This window comes from Gobius niger (assembly GCF_951799975.1).
Source record: "Gobius niger genome assembly, chromosome: 5".
NCBI classification, from domain to species: domain Eukaryota; kingdom Metazoa; phylum Chordata; class Actinopteri; order Gobiiformes; family Gobiidae; genus Gobius; species Gobius niger.
This window is the reverse complement of record NC_136856.1, coordinates 38,740,302-38,757,232: the sequence shown is the minus strand read 5'-3', so window position 1 is coordinate 38,757,232 and position 16,931 is coordinate 38,740,302. Positions and strand designations below refer to the sequence as shown.

General features: G+C 43.9%; 1 protein-coding gene across 2 annotated transcripts; it reads right to left on the bottom strand.

The window, feature by feature from the left end:
• Nucleotides 1-363: 363 nt before the first annotated feature.
• On the bottom strand, nucleotides 364-8,392 carry cUnh6orf89 (chromosome Un C6orf89 homolog). Of its 2 annotated transcripts, none has more exons than XM_079556033.1 (7): nucleotides 8,092-8,392; nucleotides 6,288-6,586; nucleotides 5,431-5,587; nucleotides 3,288-3,385; nucleotides 3,072-3,208; nucleotides 1,604-1,872; nucleotides 364-681 (listed from the first exon to the last, which is right to left on the bottom strand). In XM_079556033.1, the coding sequence occupies exons 2-7, from the start codon at nucleotides 6,516-6,518 to the stop codon at nucleotides 599-601; spliced, it is 975 nt and encodes a 324-aa protein (XP_079412159.1). In that variant the 5' UTR covers nucleotides 6,519-6,586; nucleotides 8,092-8,392; the 3' UTR covers nucleotides 364-598. The 2 variants fall into 2 exon arrangements, with proteins under 2 accessions (XP_079412159.1, XP_079412160.1); XM_079556034.1 differs by lacking the exon at nucleotides 8,092-8,392 and adding an exon at nucleotides 7,931-8,055.
• Nucleotides 8,393-16,931: the final 8,539 nt, after the last annotated feature.

Below are 16,931 nucleotides of genomic sequence, written 5' to 3'. Positions count from 1 at the left end.
ATAAAGCACAGGAGCCGTCTCTTTTCTTCTCCCTCATGTCCATACTGAAGTGCGACGCAAAAACAGATATCGCACGGCACTTGGTAAAGCTGTGATAGAGTTCACGTAGCTCTGTGAGGAGAGCGTCCCGTTAACAAGCAGTTAAAGTTTGAGTCAGATGATGAACTATGATGGCGTCGTTTAGTTCCCTATTATTGTCACAAGCCCTATATTAATAAATCTTGGTCACTGACTTCATTTTCAGAGGGTTATCACTGATTCGCTTTTTCACTCACTGCTGCAACGCCTTTTCACCACTAGATGGCGCCTATAAGCCGACCAACACAGTGTGATACAGTGTTTTCAAAGTTTTGAGGTATCATTAACCCATCTGTACCAACTGCTCGATTCTATGACAAAACCTTAAACAAAAACTCAAATCAAAAATTTGGAAACAGCCAATAGTGGTGGGCAGGGCACGAGTCTCATGAACTCGTCCATAAACGGCTTCAGTCAGGATTATTTTAGCCTGGTCTGGTTCGGAACAGACTTCAGACAGATTTCTAAATGATTGGAGAGACCACCCTGATCAGTGTGAGCGACTGAATCGGGAGACAGATCAGGGACTGGATCCGTCACAGAAGATGGTCTGGTCCGGTCCGAGGAACAGCTCCGTCCTCCAGAACTGGGGATCAATGAAGACTACGGAGACACAGACGGGACAAAAACACATTTACATGATTAAACGAGGACTGGACCACAGGGTGTGCAGGGTCTTAAAAGGATTCAAAGTTGATAGAAGAAAATAAGGGTCTTAATTTGGCAATTTAAGTATTAAAAAGTCTTATTTTCTGAGGTATTCATTTTTGTTTTTGAATTGACTTGTTACTTTTATCCATAAAATTGGTTGTGAAATTACATAAATGTTATAATTAGTGACTTTCTCCCCTCTATGCACTTTTGCAGCGTGACGAAGCTGCTTAAAGTTGCTCCTCAGTGTTTGCTGACCACCATTCCATGAAACTACTCCTAAAAGTCAGTCAAAATAGGAAAATGTAAGTTTGACGGTTCTTGGCTGGAAGTTGCGCAATTTGTTGAAGCCGCTCGAAGATGCTGTTTTTTAAAGGAGGTCTTAAAGGAACAGGCCACCGTTTTTACATACTGAGATATGTTCTTACCTGAGCTTGGACGAGTTGACACGTACCTGTCTGGTCTTTGTGCGTGTCCTCAGTCACGCAAAATGACCAAAGATGTTGTTAGCATTTGGCCTCTCCCAGTATATTCCTATAGCTCCAAACGGGGTGAACTTAGAAGCGACCACAAAGACCAGACAGGTACGTATCAACTAACAGGTAAGAACATATCTCAGTATAGAACCAGGACCAGTGCACGTCACTTCAGCGATGAAAAGAGTGGCATTTTATATTAAAAACTGCTCAACCGCTCGAGATGTTGCCTAATTTCATTCAATTGAATGATGTCTGACACATTTTTATTCTATTATTGGGTTTCTGAGCAGCAGCAGATGAAGCCTACAGTTATAGTAGTTGGGTTTTTGAAAAGTAGACTTCTGACATTACCTAATGAGGAAAGAGCCACACATTTAGCCTGAACCAGGACTCACCGCTGTCCCCGGATCCCAGCTGCAGTTGGGACGTCCTGTAGTGCGACGTCCCGTTGCCTGGACACCGCGCAGACACTGACAGCGAGGCCCGTCCCGCGGCGAGGACCAGTCGGCCCTGGACCGGGACGCCCTCGCTCTGCAGGTGTGCAGGGGAGTGTCTGATGGTGGACACCACGCAGCGCTGCAGGGCGGTACCGGCGTGATCCAGCAGAGGGCGCTGTGCGGCAGGGAACAGCAGCTGCTCAGCAGCGCCTCCTGTGGTGGGCCTCCTGGGAACACAACCATCAACAGTCAGTCAGTGGTAACTGAAACCCTGCTCTGGGGCAGTCTGTGCTCAGACAAAGGGACACAGTTAAGGAAGTCTCAGGCCTCTTTCAGACCACACGCGGATCCACAAGCCGCGCTTCAGGTCGCATCCTGTGTCCAGATGGGAAAGCTCCTGTGTGCACAGACATGTACCGACTGCACGCCGAGGCGGCCTCCGCTCCCAAAACCACAAATGGAACTTGAGCGCATTTCTTTTGCGTGTAGGCTGCGCAGTGAAGCGGATTTCAGCACCAAAATGAACAAAAATCACTTTTATAAAGCAATTTCACATCTATCCAATCTTATACTTGGAATACACAAGGAAATAGAACTTAAGGCGTATTCATAATTTTCCATGTAATAAATTGTGATTTTTTTTCAAATTATGCATAAAAACATCAGTATGAATACATGCCGCAAAGGGCGCTCGGCCCTGCCCTCGGCCCTGCCCTCGGCCCTCGGCCCTGCCCCCCTGCCCTCGGCCCTGCCCTCGGCCCTGCCCCCGGCCCTGCCCCCCTGCCCTCGGCCCTGCCCCCCTGCCCTCGGCCCTGCCCTCGGCCCTGCCCCCCTGCCCTCGGCCCTGCCCCCCTGCCCTGCGCTCGGCCCTGCCCTCGGCCCTGCCCTCGGCCCTGCCCCCGGCCCTGCCCTCGGCCCTGCCCCCGGCCCTGCCCTCGGCCCTGCCCCCGGCCCTGCCCCCCTGCCCTCGGCCCTGCCCCCCTGCCCTCGGCCCTGCCCTCGGCGTGCGGGCTGAAAGAGGCCTAAAAGTCCCAAATGAAAGTGAAACAAAAGTGAGAGTGAACTGTGTGGATGTGATGTGGTCAGACATGTTTCTTTTTACTAAACTGTGAAAAGCCAAACCAGGGACGCCTCATGTACAGGCCGCCAAGTAGGCAATGTTTTCTTATTCTGTCCCTGTTAAACAAAAATACCAAAACATTAATTTGTTTTGTTTTTTTCAAGAAATTGAGAAGAAAGGTGAGAGCAGATAAGGGAAAGGAAAACATTGAGAAATCAATGTGAAACTTCTGCTGTAGATTACTGCAAATTTACTGCAAATTTTCAGTAAATTTATGAGTGAAAATTGTCAATATTTTCAGCGACAAAATCTAATCAAGGACTGGACCCAAGTTTGGGGTCTGCAGATGATGTTCCTGTGTGGTACCAGTGCAGGGAGAAGTTGGCCGGTCCCTGAGGCAGAGCGGTGCAGAGTCTGTCGCCCGCTCGCACAGACACAGAGTCGGGATGAGCCTGAAACAACTGCTCCAGGTCCCGCCTCCGCAGCCTCCAGCCGTCTCCACCCTGAGGAAACCAGAGTGTTTCTATCACTCGTTACTTCTGCAAAACGTCCAAATGCTCCTTAAGTCCCTACAGCCCTGACCTTGACGACAACGACGAGCTGAGGCTCCTCTGCACAGACTGAAGAGTTCACTGTGGACTTCTGTTCCGGCGAAGCACTCCCCCACCACCCTCTGTAACCTGGAGAAAACAATGTGGAGACATCAGTGTGTGGATTACTTACACAAACATCAGGCAAATGTGAAGCACGTTTTCTGTCAGTTCATTTTTATTTTTATTTTTTTTTCTGTCAGTTCATCAGGGTTCAACAGATTTCCTTTGAAAAAATGAAGGTCTCTCTTTATGTTTGACTTTAGTTCACTGTGAGCTAGGTTTGTTCGTCTAATTGAAGCATAAAATGGAGTCCCAAAGCGTGCGCTGCTCTGAGACAAAGGCAGGGAGCGGTGTGGACAGACAGACAGACAGACTATGTGTCAAAGCCCATGTTTTCGGGCTCATGGTTGGATGCTCCGTACACATCGTGGTAGGGTAGTCCTTCATTATTATTATTTTTTAATCTCCAATCCCTGAATTTTGTTCGAATAGTCACAAAAACTCTCTTGATATTTTTTTTTAAATTCCGAACATTTACCCCTGCCTCACTGACCTTGAAGTTCGCCCCTAGAACACACACTTTGTTAAGACCTGACACTGTAGGTGAAAAGGGAAAATGTTCAAATTTAAAGATATCAAGTTTAAACTTTTGCTGTTGATTACTGACATGAATGAGAAAAAAATGTATTGCAAGTTTTTTGTCATTTTATGTTTTCATTTTTTTTTAAAAGCCGTTTTATGCCTAACAATGCCCAAAATTCCACTTATTTTCTTGCCTGGCTAACACCAGACTGCTGTGTGCGCTCGAATCATTTGGAACTGCACAGCAGCCTGGGGACCATGGCCCAAATGTTCGCATGGATTTGGGAACCAATCACAGAACAAGGAGGGAGGCAAGATGATGACGAGCTATTCCATATACGGAAGCTTGAAGCTTATTTACGGATTTAAAAAAAAAGTTTATTTACGGTTCAAACATGACAGCAGCAGACGCGACACTATTTTTCGATCAAGCTTTAGACCTTGTTCTAAATAGTTTATCTGAAAGTTTACAGCGGGTACGTCATACGTCAGCGGATACGATGATACGATTGGCTGTGGCTACTGCAGACGCATGAGAGACATTCACAGCTCCCAATAAACGAATATGGACGATCGTAAACCACACCTCTCCTACGAGAAAATGAATTGGTGGCTGTAGCCAGGAAAATATGTAGCCAGGCTACATATTTTCAGCGACAAAAGCTGAATAATGGATCAAGCCAGGTTTAAATGTCTGGTTTTATTTTGTTAATATATTTGCTACAAAGACTTCTGGGGGATTCTTTCTTTTCTATATTTCTTTTCATTTCAATTCATATTTGCTTACAAAATACAAAGCATCTCTAAAGGTTCCCAAGGGGAAAACTTCAAGGTAGATGAGGTGGGAGTAAATGTTTTCCAACTGAGTAAAAAATCACCAGGAGAGTTTTCTCTACTATTGCAATGAATTCCAAGGGAAGGAGCTTAAATGTTCTAAATTTGTACCTGGTATAGTCCTGTTGTTACTTTATTGCCAAAGAACATGTCATGCAAGCATAAACACTGAAGTCCTCATAATCCAATGTAGGCAATTTAAACACTCACATATGAGAGTATAGAAAGAGGATGTACCAAAGGAGGAGGAGCTGACCAGTGCAGGACACCACGCTCCGAAACAGGGCCAAACCCAGGAGGCGCTGCTTTCCTTTACCTCAGGTTGACCCACAGTGGTGGCGTGGCTCAGTCGCAGCGGCTCAGGACTAACACCTAAACACTATTTCGTGGTGCACTTTTACAATGACAAATAAAGAACTTGCTAACCACTTAGGGCCAAATTCCCAAAATGTATTTATGAAGTCAGCTCCAATATTTTCTCCATTAACAAATTATTGTCATCATTTTATTTGGCATTAGTTGTGGGGAGGCCACGGGCGGGGACGTGTCGCTGCTACAGGCCTACAGGCCTAACCACCAAGACTTAATGATCCCTGATTTATGTTTTCAAATTGATAAAAATAGCAATATTTTCAGCGACGAATCAAAGTAACGGTCAGAGCCAGGTTTAAATGTGTGGTTTAGAGGAGATTTACAGACATAATAAGAGAGCGTACCCTGCAGGTTGTACTTGCGGGCGATGGGCAGGTCCAGCAGGCGGGCGGCTCCCAGGGGACAGGACCAGTTGAGGTCCAGAGACAGAGGCCCAGAGTGGGACTGAGGTGACGCCAGGCCCAGGCCCAGCACCAGGAGGAGACACAGCGCCAACGCACACTGCAGAGACATGTATACACACAAATGGATCCTTTTTAACCTCTTAACCCCCACCTGGACCAGATTTTTTATTTTTTATTTTTTTATTTAAAAAAATAGCAAAATAGAAAAGTGACAAAAAAGTAAAAATGTGAATTAGAATGAATGTGAATGTGATTTAGACCAGAACTTGCGCAGTAAAAGTGGGAAAGAAATGTGGGGAGAACCAACATGGTGAAATATTAGAGCTGCATGATTAACCTTTATCCAAATATAATTGAGGTTTTAGTAGTACACGCGTCTCATTGCATTAAGCTGCCTCTAAATGTAACATCTTTACAGCAGATTTTCATAAAACAAGCAGCGTTTTGCAACTCGTGATTCGGAGATTGAGTGTAAGAGCACCACGTTTATTAGAGAATGATTAAAAGTAAAAGAACGTTTTTCTGACAGAACCATAAAACGCTTCAGTGTCTCACAGATATTTATTTTGTTGCTGATGAAGCTGAAATGTAGTATCTCAGAACCTTGATGTGTGTGAACAGCAGATTTAGAAGTTTATCTGCAGCTCGATGCTCAATTACATGAAAAATAAAACCAATGCTATGTATAGATTATCAAAACCACAAAGCGAATCCAAAAAATCCCAATGAGGTTTTCTGTCCAAATGGTGCAGCCCTACCACAGATGTTGATAAACAATCATAGCCTGAATAGCAGACCTTGGCGGTGGCCCTGAGCAGGGGGAAGGCGTGAGGGAGTCCGTCGTGCTCCGGCTCCTGCTCCGGCGGCTCGTCGTGTGGCTGGGGCTCGTTGGTTTGCAGGACTTGTGTGATGAAGCGCTCGATGTCGCGCTCGCTCATGCCATAGCGGTGTCCGGACTCCCGCAGCACCGCGATGCTCTCCCACAGACGCTCGTACACGCACGGCTCCGCGCTCGCCGCCGTCCCCATTGTAACGACGGGGTCGGCCCGTGATCAGGCGATCAGGGGGTCAGAGCAGGCATCAGGTCCACAGAGATCTAGATTTAAAAAAGACAAGTAAATACAGCGCTCAAACTCTCAGCTCGTCCTTCTGCCGACACAGAGCAGTCGATCAACACTGGTTACCAGGTCAAAAGTACTGCTCTGTTGGATTAAAAGTATCTTTCATCAGTGACGACTGGGGGCGGGGACAAAATATTGTTTTGTAATAGATTGCAATAATATGTCTTCGTTGTGATGCATGTATCGTACTGGAAACCATGTAGCACAACACTTTGACACACAACTCAGTTCAAGAAAAAGTAATGATACAAATGTATTGCATGTATATGTAAACTTACAGTCGGTGTCGTTATTGGTGCGGATGGACTTTAAAAAAGCCTCTGCCAATTGCACTTTTCAATATGTTTTATTCAATGTCAGCGTTTGGAAAGTCAAGTTATGGAAATCCGCAATGTTAGGGCTGGGACAAATGATCGTATCGTAATAATTTTTGCTGCATTACTTGGTAACTTTACTTGATATTACCAACTTTACTTGGTATTACCAAGTAATACTTGTTAATGCTAGTGCATTTTATCCTCCACTCCTTTGTTTTCCAGTAACAGCACTTAGTTACATTTTGTGTTTATGTACTTTTCAAATAGCCTTTGGTTTGTCAACTTATATAGACTTTTTACACATTTTGAGCTAAAAATGTAACTTATCAAAACTACTTACTGTATCGTGATACGTATCTGATCAGCCCCGAGTATCGTGATACGTATCGGGTTGTGACAAAAGTGGATCGTCCCAGCCATACTAGCAAACATTGTGTACAGTCTAACAATAGCTAAAAACATTGTGAAAAGCGCCATGGAACAGGTCACTGCAGGTACTGTAGTTCCAAATGCTTTACTCTGGGATTTCACCTTTTAAATTTCCATTGGGTTATTATGGAAAAAGTCTGCAGTAAATTCCAGAATACTTTGCGATATGACATCACAATCTCAAAGTGTTGCAGTTTGTTATAAAAACACATCATACCTTTAAAGCAGTACTAAGACATCACAGTCCTGAATCCTATACTTGGTGCATTAGAAAATACTGTATTGCAGCACGATTCGTTTTGATCCTTAGTATCGAGATACGTTTTATATCGCTACATCATCCCAGCTCGTGGGACTGTGGCTAAAAATCTGGAAAAGTTTGTTAGAAATCAGTTTAGTTGTTGGAGCTCATATTCATAGTCAAATGCTAAAAGATCCTGATATTAAGACTTTGACTGTAACGGCACATTTCAATAGTTTAAGGGGAAAAAACTAAACTTTCCCCATAAAGAGCTCTGGAAAATCTGTCCTTTCTTTGTTAATTTCTTTTTGAGAGAAGTTTCTCAACCCTACCTTGAATTTGTGATCTGTTGAAGCAGAACGTTTCTGTTTTTGTCCAGCTTTTCTCAGAACAGTTTGTCCCACAGAAACATGGAGTCAATGTTGACCTTGTTACAAAATAACTTTCTTTTATTTAATCATTTACAGCGTTTCCCGCCCTCCCTTTATTTTACCTGTTAGCTTAACTTTATTCAGTCCGCTGCGGGGGAAAATCTCTCATTCAGTCCGTCTTTTTTCCAGCCAAAACTATTGTAAACAAACCAGAGTCTGACAGCTGCCTGCGTTAGCTCCGAGGCTAGCCCGTTAGCATTGTGTTTTTCTTCGTTTTAAACGAAAAAGTCTTATTTTATTTTTGACCTCGGAGTCCGGTTCCCTCTGCACCGCCCGAGCCCTCTCTGTGTGCAGAGTTCAAACAGAAATCTGAAAAAAAAGGACAAAAAAAGAGCCAGAGCTAAAAAACGAGCTAACTGTGCTAATGCTAACCGGACATAACGGAAGTGGTACGCTCTTCTTCTTCTTCCGTGGTAAAATATTGAGTGTTGCCGTCTAGTGTCAGTCACAAGAAAAACAAAACAAAATTATTAGTAATTAGTTAATTGATCAATTAATTATTTATAATAATAATAATAATAATTATAATAATTATAATAATTAAATAATATATATTATAATAATAATACAAAGAATATAAAATGAACTGTATGAAATATTAATACATTAAAATAAATGAACGAATGAATTAATGATTATAATAATATTGAATAAAACAAATTGAAAATAGTAATTAGATCAAATGTCAAAACCAAAAAAAAAAACCCCTAGAGTTCACTCTGCTGACCCATGACTGAACTCCAAAGTATGACTCAAACCTCTTCATCAAGTTTGCAGACGACACAGTGGTGGGTTTCATCAGCAACAGAGACAGGTCAAACTACAGGAGTGAGTGAGCAGTCTGGCCATGTGGTTCACACAGAACAATCTCTATCTGTGGAGAACACAAAAGAGATTGTTGTGGACTTTCGAAGAGGGCAGGTCCAGCATGCTCCTTAACAATCAACGATGCTGCAGTGGAGAGGGTGACCAGCACTAAGTTCCTGGGTGTGCACATCACAGAGAAGCTCTCCTGGACCATGCACACTACATCACTGGTCAAGAAAAGTCATCAGCGTCTCCGTCCCGAATCCCTCTTATTTATGTGACTGCACAGGATTATAGGGGCGATTACAGTGATCAGAGAGGAGCTCAATCAGCACATCAGGCAATTGTTTAAACATGTATGGGTGAGAAAAACGGTTATTTTAACATTTAGAGTTGCGCATAGCACCTTTAAGAGGATTCAGAGTCCCAGCCTCCGTTATGTCCGACTTCTACAGAGGGACTATAGAGAGCATCCTGACCAGCTCCAACACTGCGTGGTTCTTCTACAGAGGAACTATAGAGAACATCCTGACCAGCTCCATCACTGTGTGGTTCTTCTACAGAGGAACTATAGAGAACATCCTGACCAGCTCCATCACTGTGAGGTTCTTCTACAGAGGGACTATAGAGAGCATCCTGACCAGCTCCATCACTGTGTGGTTCTTCTACAGAGGGACTATAGAGAGCATCCTGACCAGCTCCATCACTGTGTGGTTCTTCTACAGAGGGACTATAGAGAGCATCCTGACCAGCTCCATCACTGTGTGGTTCTTTCTACAGAGGGACTATAGAGAGCATCCTGACCAGCTCCATCACTGTGTGGTTCTTCTACAGAGGGACTATAGAGAGCATCCTGACCAGCTCCATCACTGTGTGGTTCTTCTACAGAGGGACTATAGAGAGCATCTTGACCATCACTGTGTGGCTCTTCTACAGAGGGACTACAGAGAGCATCCTGATCAGCTCCATCACTGTATGGTTCTTCTACAGAGGGACTATCGAGCATCCTGACCAGCTCCATCACTGTGTGTTTCTTCTACAGAGGAACTATAGAGAACATCCTGACCAGCTCCATCACTGTGAGGTTCTTCTACAGAGGAACTATAGAGAGCATCCTGACCAGCTCCATCACTGTGTGGTTCTTTCTACAGAGGAACTATAGAGAGCATCTTGACCATCACTGTGTGGCACGGTGCCAAAAAAATACAAAAAAACAAAATAAAAATACATTGAGTGAGAAGGAGACAGACTGAAGCTTATTCATATAAGCACCGACATGGCCCCAGCTTTGGCCTTGGCTCCGGCTGTGGCTCTGCCTTGGCTCCAGGTCCGGGTCAGGCTCTGGCTCCGGCTCCGGCTCCGGCTCCGGCTCCGGCTCCGGCTCCGGCTCTGGCTCTTGTCCCTGCTCGGGCCCCAGACGGGTTTCCTGCTGTTTGCTCTGGGACTTAAGGGCCCTACTGTGGACTTTAACATGGACCACTTCAGTCTCTAAAGACGAGTAAAGGCCGGGATCTGGGTCAGTGGGTTCTTCTTTTCTCTTTAGAGTTCCCCTCTGAGCGACTCAACATTTCACCCACAGAATCCACGCTTTCGTTTTAAGTTGGGAGTTTTTAAGTGGGAGAGTTCACCGCTCCTCACACTGGTCTGTGGCGATAAAAAGCTTTAAATTGGCGACTATTCTATTCTCACATTTGCATTTATTTATTTAATTCTATTCTATTTTTCTTTTCTTTTTTTATTATTTCCATTCCTTCATATTTTTATTTATTATCTTCTTTCATTTTTACTAACATTCATTCTTATTTTATTCTATTATATTCTTTCATTTTTAATTCTATTGTAACTGGAGCGGTAAGGCCCCTTTAAGTGCTACAGGTAAGTCTGGCCACTACATTTAATAAGACTACAGAGGTAGAAATAAAAAACAGGTTTTCAGTTTAAAAGTTTTCTTAGATAGATGCAGTCATTTTTAAGGACAAAAATGTAGAAGTCAAACAATAACCCTTTAAGGTGTTCAAAGAAGGTGCTTGAGAGATAAAGTGCCAGTTGTTCTAGGTACCGAATAAAGTTCAAATATGTACAGAGTTACACAAACCAATGAGCACAGTCCCACTTCCTACACTAGCAAGCTACATTTAAATGCAGGCACAGTAGGAAATTCCAATGCTTCCCAAAATAAAATCACTAAACACCTGGTCACACTATTAAAAGAAATATATATATATATATTTTAATCTATTCTTTCATTTTTATTCAGTGACCAGCGCTTCCGTAAGGGCTGCAGTGTCTGTCCTTGTTCATAGCTTGTTACTGCAGTGTTTTATCAGATTGAACTCAGAGGCGCTACAGCGACAGGTGCTCGTCAGCTCCGCCCACTTTTCACCGCTGGGCAGAGACAGAAGATACCGATCTGGTTACTGATGATACAGCTACTTAAAAACAGCTCTTATTTGAGTTTTGATCATATTCCCCAAATCTTCTATTGCTGTTAAAAGCAAAATGTGTATTTAATGTAATGTGTGGTTTATTTTTCTGTCTGGCGGAGCTGGGAACCATTTGGCATTTTCACCGACACGTCACGTCCCCTCTGTGTCCTGTTTCCTGTAGGCCATCGGATCCGTCTCCACAGGACTCTGACAGCTCAGTGTGCGGCGCATTCTCCTCTTTATGAACGAAATCATGGATCGAGTTATGAAGAGCCCATTTAGAGTCACTGTCAGAGACCGAGCTGCAAAATCAACTTTGACCATTTTCTGCAAATTAGGTTTTCATTCCACTCTCGCAACAACATCTCAAACACAAAAAGGAGCTACTTGCACTTCGATGTGTAAATATGCGACTGACGGGGAGTTCAGAGGATGTATATTTCAATACAAGTAAAGATGATAACTTGAGTTTGCCATTTATTCTACATTTTTGTGATTGTTTGCTGTCTGTGTTCAGTGTTTAAATTCATCAAGCAAATGTATGAATGTAGAAAGCCTTTGACGAGCTACTTGGAAAGAGTCAAAACAGAGCAGCAGATCTCGAGGAAAGCCAACACGATTCTACCTTGACCAGAACATGTCCGAAATCAGACAAACTGCGGCCTGTGGGCCAGATCCGGGCCCCAAAGCAAATCCTTGACTCTTTTTCCATAATTTATATCATCTGTTCCGCATTTTCCACACCAAATTGCAAAGCGGTGTATGAGAGGCACCATGTCCATCCCCTGCACACTGGGCTCTATATTTTTAATTAATGTCTGATCATTTTCAGTTGCTCAGTTACCCGGGAGGAGCTCAGAGTAGAGTTGCTGCTCCTTCATGTTGAGAGGAGCAGCTGAGGTCTTTTTTCGGATGCCTCTTGGTCGCCTCCCTCAGGAGGTGTTCCAGGCATGTCCTATTGGGAGGATGCCCAGATCCAGGACATGCTGGAGGCAGGGCTGCCAGGTCCGTGGTTTTCCCACAGAATTGGAGTGGGTTATTTATAGTTCAAGCAAGATATATGTCAAATTGTATAAATACAAGGTGAATGGCAGCATTATTCTCGAGCACAGCCGTGATATCAGGGCAAAGAAAGGCATTCAGGCTGATATAGTTATTAGGCTAATGTTCTGGGGCTCAGGGGTACAGGGTACTGCGCATCACCAGCTCTCATAGTATATCTTGTGGGTTTTGGAGGGTTTTTGAGATGGTCTTGGGCGGGTTTGGACCATGGCTCTGTGGCCTGGTGTTGCCTTGGGGTCCCCCCAGAACAGCTGGAGGAGGTGTGCGTGAATCAGAAAGTCTGGGCAGAGACTGCTGCCTCCGCGACTCGACCCGGATAAAGCGGAAGAAAATGGATGGATGGATTTTTAATGTTCTTTTCTTTTTCATGCAGAAGTGACACTAAAATATATAATAAAACTGCTAAGTCAGTAACCTGGCTAACATGGTCCCCAGGCTGCTGTGCAGTTCGAAATGATTCGAGCGCACACAGCAATTTTCGCATGGATTTGGGAACCAATCACAGAACGAGGAGGGACGGCAAGACGATGACGCGCTATTTGATATATGGAAGCTCGTAGTTTATTTACCATGGATCTTATGGATAAAAATTAAAAAGTTTATTCACGGATCCAACATGACAGCAGCAGACGCGAGGGTATTTTTCGATCAAGCTTTAGACCTTGTACGTCATACGTCATCTCATACGATGACACGATTGGCTATGGCTACGTGCAGACGCATGATGAAGACATTTGTAGCGCCCAATAAACGACTATGGACGATCGTAAACCACACCTCTCCTACGAGAAAACACATTTTTTTACAGACTAAATATCACTTGTGATTTTAGTCTGGTGTTAGCCAGGCTACTAAGTCAGTGCAGTTTGGATGAAATGAATGAAAAGAAACCTTGATATCTGAACTTTTGTCAACCTTAATCACAACATCAGTCTTTATTTTGTGCAATATTTACAATTACCATCAAGCGAGATATATTCTGTGATGGGAAAAAGTTGAGCAGAATGAAGTTATCGTCTGTGCAGCCCTGTAGGAACTAATAACGACTTAACAACTTATAATGAGCTGATAATGTAATAATTATTATGTTATTGACTTTTCCTACAGACCCTTTAACTCCATGTGGCCCTTAAACATGAACTACCCACCCCTGTCCTGAATGGTAGATGTTCCTTGTTGCCTTCAGCGCGTCACTTTGCCTCGCCATGTGGAATTCCTGAGGCTCCGACTCCTGAACACTTTCATTTGAGGCTATCTCTTGCCTGTTGTCTGGATCTGGATCTGGCGAGTGACTTTTTGGAGTGACTTCGCAACAATTGGAAGGTTTTTTCACACAAGGATTTTTACAGATCTGATTCCTGACAGATTTACTGAGCTTTGAACAAAAAAAGGAGACATTTGGAATTTCTACAGACTGTTTTCAATGATTTCAAAAACTAAACCAGATCCTAAGTTTCTCTGAGCAGATCTTTGGAACTAATATGTCACAGAATGAAAGCACACATTTAAATCTGCCTCTGAACATGATTTAGATTGTGAAATGGGTTGGGTTTCTCCTGCAGACGACCGTGTTGTTGTGGATAATGTGATGAAAAGCACAGATGAATGGAATGTTCAGATAATGGTTCATTGATGCTAAAATGAATGAACTCCAGTGTCTCCTCCTCCACCTCCTCCTACAACAGACAGAAACACCTCACTCCACATTCTCACCATGAAGACTCTGCTTTCCCAGCGGCCCCAGTTTGCAAAACAATGAGGTTCATCGGCCTACCTCCAGAGGCCAAGTTTATAAAGAGCCAGCTCTGATATCAGTCTAGGACGCTCTGAACATTATAGAAACAGAAATGAACCAAACACCAATGGACTTTTGACTTTGAGTTAACCTTTATGGAAATGTAGAAGAGCAGAAAGTGTCATATTTATCTTTCAAATGGAGCGGAGTACAATAAGAAGTTCTCACAATACAAGATTCAAGAGATTCAAGATTTATTCTATTAGTCCTCAAGGAAATTTGTCATGGACACACAGGCTGCCAGATAAAAAACAAATACAATGACCATAATGACAAAGACATACCAACATCCGAACATTTCAATACAATCAGCGACCTGCTTTTTGCCAGAGTTCAGAAGACCCACCGAAATGGGGAGTTTTCTTATACATGTTTAGGTTTCTCTCTTTTTTTTTAATAGGGACTCTTCTGTACTGGGGGTGCAGGACATGGCTGGGGCTGTTTGATGACAGTCTCCTCAAACATGTGCTGTAATGATGGACAGTCTTTTACTCCAGTGTTTTTCAACCTTTTTTGAGCCAAGGCACATTTTTTTCATTGAAAAAATGATGAGGCACACCACCAGCAGAAAATATAAAAACATGTAACCCTGTAGCCTATATTCAGTCATTCACATCAAAGTGTCTTGAATAGGAACACCGTGTAGTCTCACTACCCACAATGCCACAGTCACCGCCACCTGCCGCATCCATGCATCACTAATTCTCTTGTTTCAAAGAAATTAACGACCTAATATGGAGTATTTATTACATGGTTGCTCTACTCTAGACAGCACTAGACAAATCATTTTCTGTTCAACATTCAATAGTTTTAGTCCACACAGAAAGTCCAGCCTTTGTCGTATCCGGCAACAGACTGAGTTTACGTGGACGTCTCACATGAGGCTGGAGTCAATGTGGACACTCAGGCATTTGCAGAATGACCTGACGGGGGGGTGTGGTCTTGCACATGTCCTGGGTCAAAAAGTACTTGTTTAGTTTGGTTTTACATTGACAGTGAGGTGGAGGTCATCACATCACTGCACAAAGCGCTCCACCTCTGAGGTGTATGCTTCTGTATTACACTGATATCAATCTAGGACTGCTCCGGTTCAGGAGAGGCTGCGCTTTTGGAACAGCATTCAAGAAGATCCATTAAAGTTGTGTGTAGCAGCACCTTGTGTTTTTTCACCAATTTTTTTTTAATTTTTTTTTAGGGTTTCTGGTAGGCTTTCTCTGCTGATAGAACTATCCCCATGGTTACGTATACATTCAACAGTAAAGCCCTACCAGAAACCCTAAAAACACATCATAAAGGCCACTGTGGCACAATGCTGACCACCCATACAGCCGCTGGGTCACTGACAAGTCAAACACGCACTAATGTCAACCTTAAAATAAACCCTAAATAAAAAGTGGCATAATAAGTCCAGTCCCGACCGCGCAGGGGGTCCTGAGCCCCACTTTGGAGACCCCTGTTCTCAGAGCCCTGTCCAGACATGACCTTCAAAAGTGTGTCGGGGCGACGGAGTTTGATGTTTAGGCCGACTTTGGCTCAGCTTTAGTGCAGTTTTACCACTTCCTCGCGGCTGCCTGTGAGTCCGGCCCCTGGGACCCAGTGTGTTTGGGGGTTTTTGTTCAGGTTTTGTTCAGTTTCTGTGGGTTTTTATGTGGTTTTCTGGCAGAATCACGTGAAGTGTGTCCGTTTCCCGGGACACCGCGGCAGCGCTTCAGCCCCCCCCCCCTCCTCAGTACTTCAGTCTTCAGTCTTTTCGCCAGCAGGTGGGGGTCGCTCAGCTGTAACCACGGCAACGCTCCAGACGCCGGCCAATGGGCTTCTTCCGCGAGACGCCACAAAGAGACGTCTGTTTCTCCTTCAAACAAAACCCTCCGAGGAACCTCCGCCTCCTCCTCCTCCTCCTCCTCCGCCCGGGACGCTCCCAGAGGCCAAGAAACCAATACTGCAGCTACTACAACTACTACTACAACTACTTCTGCAAACAAGACCCTCCTCTGTGTGGGATGCACGGAAAGGCCAAGAAACTACGACTAATACTGCCAACAGAGCCCTCGCCGAGCCTCAGAAACTATTACTCAAACGCAAAACCAGATCCAAAATCCATGAAAGCAAATCTTTGTAATAATATGTCCCAAAATGATCTAAAGGAGTGAAGTGGTGTGGGTTTTGTCCCGTTATAATCGAATTAAAGCGAGGTCACAGCGTCAGAACAGACTGACCTCCGCCCTCTGACCTGGGAGCGAGGGCCGTCGCCGTGGAGACAGACAGGAATCACCCGACGGCTAAAAGGCGAGGACAGAACCAGGACTTAACACATGAAACAGTCGCAGAGGTTTATGAACAGAAGTGCTTTATTTCGTACAAAAACGACATCATCACGATTCAGCTGTGAACGAACTCCACCTATAACCTCCACTTTAACCGTCCGACTTTACCCAAATCTAAGAGCTTCTGGGAACAAACAAAAAAAAGAGTTAAAATGGCAACGAAAAGTGAAACGTAAATGAGGATGAAAAACCGACAAAAACGCAATAGGGAACAACAAAAAACGACGGAAAAGTGACGACGACGCGAGGAAAACATTTTGATCAGTTTTGTAGGTCTTAGCTTTCAAATGAGGCGTCACTCTGGCCAATAGGCTGTAGGCTTCAGTCGAGAAGCTTTTAGAATTGGCTAAAGTCGAACTGGAGTAAATGTGCATGGTTAAGGCTCGGTTAAGTATCTTTGCACTTATTGAATAGGGAAAAAACTGAACTGTAGAGATATCAATGAGAAACGTCTGTACATTACTGACATAAATATGAGACAGAAATGT